Source organism: Saccoglossus kowalevskii, chromosome 3 (genome assembly GCF_978046115.1).
Source record: "Saccoglossus kowalevskii chromosome 3, keSacKowa6.1, whole genome shotgun sequence".
Lineage (NCBI taxonomy): Eukaryota > Metazoa > Hemichordata > Enteropneusta > Harrimaniidae > Saccoglossus > Saccoglossus kowalevskii.
The window spans coordinates 46,936,256-46,942,255 of NC_140643.1; the positions used below are offsets into that span (position 1 = coordinate 46,936,256).

A 6,000-nucleotide genomic window follows, 5' to 3' on the forward strand; every position below is an offset into this window, starting at 1 on the left:
AACCAATCACATCCCGGTGTTATTATTAGTAGTTTGTTTGTTGTTTCATTGTAACTTACATGTAATCGAGTGAAGCGAATAAACAGTGGAGTTATTGTTACCGCACGGTGAACTTGTCTTCTCGATCTCTCTCCGGGTTTCTACCCACAACCGACTCAACTCACGTGCCCATGCGCACATTTGGTGCCGAGACCAGGATCAACGTACTTTGGAGGAAATTCTACAACGCATAGAAACATGGCAGAACGAGTTAAACATTCTGCAAGTAGAAGAGGACACCGTGCTTAAATGACGAGACAGTTACAAAAAGCCACTGACATCATGTCCAAAGATGACCCATTGACGCAACATGAAAAAGACGTTCTCATCGCAACGCATGAAGATATTACATCAAGATTGGAGCAGATCAGAGCATTGGATGAAGAAATTCTCAAAAGAGCCGACGAAATAGAGTTCGACAATCTATTTCTTGATGCAGACAACTACGTCATTGATATCAAAGAAAGAATCGTGGAGATAAGGAACTTCATCCAACGCACCGATACACCAACAACGCCAACAACACAGACATCATCTGAAATGTCAAGCACGTCGTTCACAAGTAACAACTCAGCGTCCAGAAGACGAACTGTAAATCTACCTAAACTAGATCTCGAAGAATTTTCAGGTGATATTCTTTCTTGGCAAAGTTTTATAGACACGTTTGAAGCAGCTATAGACAAGGACGACATGTTGGATGAGGTAAATAAGTTTCAATACCTACGAGCACATGTAAAGGGAGAAGCGGCTAAAGTAATCGAGGGATTGCAACTGACAAACGAGAACTACAAACACGCCTTAGAATTACTAAAACGACGTTACGGACTGAAACATAAAATACGAAATGCATATATGAAAGCACTTTGGGAATTGTCAAAACCGTCTAATGACTTATCCTCACTAAAGTTTTTCTACGACAACATGGAGAGTTACAGAAGAGGCTTAGAAGCACTTGGGAAGAGCGAAGACTCGTACGGAGATTTCCTCATACCTATCATCCTAGAAAAACTTCCAGGAAATTTCCGTCGAATCATCACTCGCGACCATGGAACCGACGATTGGTCATTTAAAAATCTACGTGAATCTGTGTGTAAGGAGATCAAAGCAATGGAGGCTGGCGAAATCTCTAACAATTCCGAATCGTCTTTCGCCTACAACGAATCGCATATGCGTAATGTACAGTTCTCTGCTCAAGCACTTCACACCAACACAAAAACTCGCAAACCAGATTGTGTTTTCTGCAGTAATTCACATCGTCCCTTCGATTGCACGAACGTAACCGACCATATGCAACGCTTCGAGATCATCAAAACGAAAGGACTATGTTTTAATTGTTTAAGCAAAGGACACTCTTCGCGATCTTGTCAATCTGTCTTTAAATGTCGGAAATGCGACAGCAAACACCACACTACGATTCATCATGCGTTCAAACAATCGCCAAAACTATCGAAACCAGACACTTCAAGCAATACCAACAGCCAGAAAATCCACGCTAATTCTGTGTCAACCGACCTTCAATCAACTAGCGGCAACGTACTTCTCAAAACGGCGATTACTCAAGTCTACTCGGATAAAGCATCGGCCGACGCAACAATCCTATTTGACGAAGGAGCTACAAGATCGTTTATCTCTGAGAAATTAGCCGAACATTTACACCTGACGCCAGACGGACAAACATCGGTCCAAATCTCCACCTTTGGCAATAAGAAATCTGCGCCGAAAAGGCTCAATTACGTAACGTTGACGGTAAAAACAACATGGGGGCCCGATATATCAATATCTACGTTAATTGTTCCTGAAATCTGCAATCCAATTAACAATCATATTTGTCCAGCTGTACTGAATTTACCGCACATCAAAGGACTCCAGCTAGCGCATCCTGCTGTAAACCATAAATATTTGAACATATCTCTTTTGATTGGTGCCGATCATTATTGGTCATTCGTGGGCGACAAAACCATCAAAGGCAACGGGCCGACCGCTGTTTCATCTCGTTTGGGTTACCTACTCTCTGGACCAACGTCACGTGATGCGTCATTCCCAACTGACGTCACCAGCTTTCACGTGAACGCATATTCACCAACTGACGATCCCGTAACTAAACTCTGGGATTTTGACACCATTGGCATTCGTGAACCTGCCAACACGGACTCTACTGATGACAAGGCAGACGAATTCGAAACGTTTTGCGAACAGAATATCGAACAACGCGACAAACAATACTTTGCCCGACTTCCCTGGAAAGAAAATCACCCGGTATTACCAACAAATAGGCGGATCGTCGAAAAACGAACACATCATATGGTACGTAAGCTTCCATCCGATTTACTTCCTGTTTACGACCGTATTATAAAGGAGCAAGAACACCGTGGGTTTATTGAACGACTGGATTCCGATAATCCGAATCAAGGGCACTACCTTCCTCACCATGCCGTCAAAAAGGACTCCCCCACTACACCAATTAGGATTGTCTATGATTGCAGCTGCAATACTTGTCAAACTCCGAGTCTTAACGACTGTCTCGATAAGGGTCCCATGTTACTTAATGATTTAGCAGGTATATTGCTAAGATTCCGTATGCATCCGATAGCCTTGGTCAGTGATTTGGAGAAAGCATTTTTACACGTGGCTCTTCATGAAGAGGACAGAGAATTTACAAAGTTTCTATGGCTTTCGGATCCGACCGACACAGAAAGTGACTTTATTGTCTTCCGTTTCTCATCTGTTCTTTTTGGATCAGTCGCCAGCCCCGCCATTTTAAATGCTGTTATTCGAAAACACCTACAAATGTTTGACACTAACACCGCCAGGGATCTACGCGAAAATATATATGTCGACAACGTTCTAAGTGGTGCAAAGAATGACGTCGATGCTATTTCGTACTACAATGACGCCAACGATTTGACTACTTCCGCTGGGTTCAATCTCCGTTCGTGGTCAACAAACAGTTCTCTATTGCAAGACATCGCTAGGAAGGACGGAGTTTTACTCGATGACAATAACCCATCATTACTTGGTATGAAGTGGAATACAAATACAGATACTATTGGCTACAAATCGTACGAACACCAACCTACCAAGAAGATAACTAAACGAGAAATTGTTAGACGTACGAATGGTTTGTTTGATCCACTCGGACTATTAAATCCGGTTCATGTAAAAGCCAAAATATTTATACAGGCATTATGGAAGGAGAATCTTGAATGGGATAAAGAACTGCCGACACATTTAACGAACACTTGGTCGAAAATTGAAACGGACTTACGAAATGCATCTAATATCACCGTTCCACGCCTGTACACTAACGCCGAGGAAACGAACTCTTATAAACTCGTATGCTTTGTGGACAGCAGCACTAAAGCGTATGGTGCATCTGTCTATCTTGTATCAAACACATCGGCAAATCTAGTCATGGCCAAATCCCGAGTTGCACCAGTGAAAGACATCACCCTACCACGACTGGAACTTATGGCAGCTGTGTTAGGAACAAGACTTACAAAATTCGTTGAAAACCAACTATCTGCACGCCTTCATATTGAGGAGAAAATTCTCTTCTCGGACAGTCAAATTGTATTAAGCTGGATTAACAGCAAAGCTAAATTACCGGCATTCGTCAGACATCGCATCGAGGAAATTAAATCGTTTTCATTCAGGGACTATCGATACATTCCAACAACTCAAAACCCCGCCGATCTCTTGACAAGAGGAATAACTACAGAGCAGCTCAACAATTCTAAACTTTGGTGGCATGGCCCGAAATGCGTACATAACAACGTTCTGAATAAGGAAACCCCAACATGTACAACTGATGAACAGATCGAGCTTCACGATTCTACTGAAAACGCTGACAAAGTCAACACTGACATCATCGGTCAAACCAATGCTGGTTTGGATACTGTCAGTACTACCGGCATTGGTCAAATTGTTGATATAAATCGATACAACTCTTTACAAAAGTTAAATCGTATTACCGCGCTTGTTTTAAGGTTCGTCGATAACATCAAAAAACCTGCACAATCTCGAAATCTGAATGAGTTAGCAGCGAACGAAATCACGCAGGCACAATCAAAATGGGTAGTATATGTACAGAAGACGCGTTATCAAAAAGAACGTGAATTCCTACAAGTTGAAAATAACAAAGCCTCGCCTTTAATTCGACAACTTCGTTTATTTATTGATAAACAACACGTCATCCGCTGTGGTGGTCATCTACACAATGCGCCCATTGGAGACAATGCTAAGTTTCCAATTTTAATACCTCCTGATCACCAGTTTACGAATTTACTAGTTCGTGATGCCCATGAAAGATCACTACATTCCGGACTACAAAGTACTGTCACGTTATTACGTCAAACATACTGGATTACAAGGATTAGAGTTACCGTCAAGGCGTTACTACGGAAATGTGTAATATGCAAACGTGTTACCGGACGTTCTTACATGAAACCAATCACCGCCCCTCTGCCTAACTATCGCACCCAGAAATCTGAACCCTTTCAGGTTTGTGGCATTGATTTCACTGGTGAACTATACGTTAAACGGGAAAATGGCGGCGAGAGAAAATGTTACATATGTCTCTTCACGTGTGCTAATACCAGAGCAATACACTTGGAATTGGTTCAAGATTTATCAACCGATAGTTTTCTCCGCGCTTTTCGACGTTTTGCGGCGCGCAGATCTCTGCCTACACGAATCGTTTCCGACAACGCCACGACCTACTTATCCGCCGCTAAGGAAATCAACGATCTGTTCAACGACCCGCAAGTAAAAGCCTTCCTTGCAAACCATCACATTCAGTTAAAGAAAGTACTTCGTCGCGCATTCGTCACAATGGATGAAATGAATACTATATTGTGCGAAATAGAAACAACAATAAACAACCGTCCGATAACTTATGTTTATGGTGACGACGCAGAGGCGACTCCCCTCACCCCAGCTCACTTACTCCATGGCCGTACGTTGAACACATTACCACATGTAACTATCGACATGGAGGAACTCATCGATCCGACGTACGAAACAAAGGAAACTCTCCATAAACGTGCCACGAAGCTCAGTGAAACTATGGATCGACTTTGGAAAAAATGGGAGTTAGAATATTTATCAGCACTCCGAGAACGACATGAACGACAAAAAACCGGGAAATTAACAAACGCGATCAAGTCTGGAGACGTTGTACTTGTACATTCAGACAACAAGAAACGTACGTTATGGGATTTAGCCGTGGTCGAGTCTCTTATAACAGGAAACGACGGTATAACTCGCGCTGCAAATATCAGAACGCGTAACGGTAAAACAAATCGTCCTATTGTGAAACTATATCCTATTGAAGTCTCTACGGATAATATGCAATGCTTGGACACTGATAATATACAAATCTTGGACACTGACAACAATAGACATATTAACGATTCTAATGACACACGTACTGCTAATGTTATTTCTAATCGGCCTCCACGGCGTGAGGCGAACATCAGAGCCCGACAAAGAATTAGGGATTGGATTAATGACTGGTCAGGTTCTACTTCTTAAATCGAACATTTTTATGACTTGATTTGTGCTAGTTACCGTTTAATTTTAAATTGTTTAGTTCGTATTCTTTTTGTGAACATCAACGTTGTTATTCTATTATTCGCTTATATTTTTTATGTTTTATTCGATTTTCTAGTGATTTGTTAGTTACTACAATGCATGTACATGTAGTATTTATTTCTGCCGCCGGGAGTAATGTGGAGACTGTTAGTCTGACCTAATTAGACACCCACTGCTGTTGCCACACCCACAGTTATTTCAACCAATCACATCCCGGTGTTATTATTAGTAGTTTGTTTGTTGTTTCATTGTAACTTACATGTAATCGAGTGAAGCGAATAAACAGTGGAGTTATTGTTACCGCACGGTGAACTTGTCTTCTCGATCTCTCTCCGGGTTTCTACCCACAACTGACTCAACTCACGTGCC

The 6,000-nt window shown here is 41.9% G+C and overlaps 1 protein-coding gene across 1 annotated transcript; it reads left to right on the forward strand.

The window, feature by feature from the left end:
- Positions 1–288: 288 nt before the first annotated feature.
- LOC146748026 (uncharacterized) lies at positions 289–5,571 on the forward strand. The gene has a single exon (XM_085497536.1). It carries the CDS (start codon positions 289–291, stop codon positions 5,569–5,571), a length of 5,283 nt encoding a protein of 1,760 aa, XP_085353662.1.
- The last annotated feature ends 429 nt before the right edge of the window (positions 5,572–6,000 follow it).

Coding starts and splice junctions, on each gene's coding strand:
- LOC146748026 (XM_085497536.1), top strand. CDS start 289: ATGACGAGACAGTTACAAAAAGCCACTGACATCATGTCCAAAGATGAC.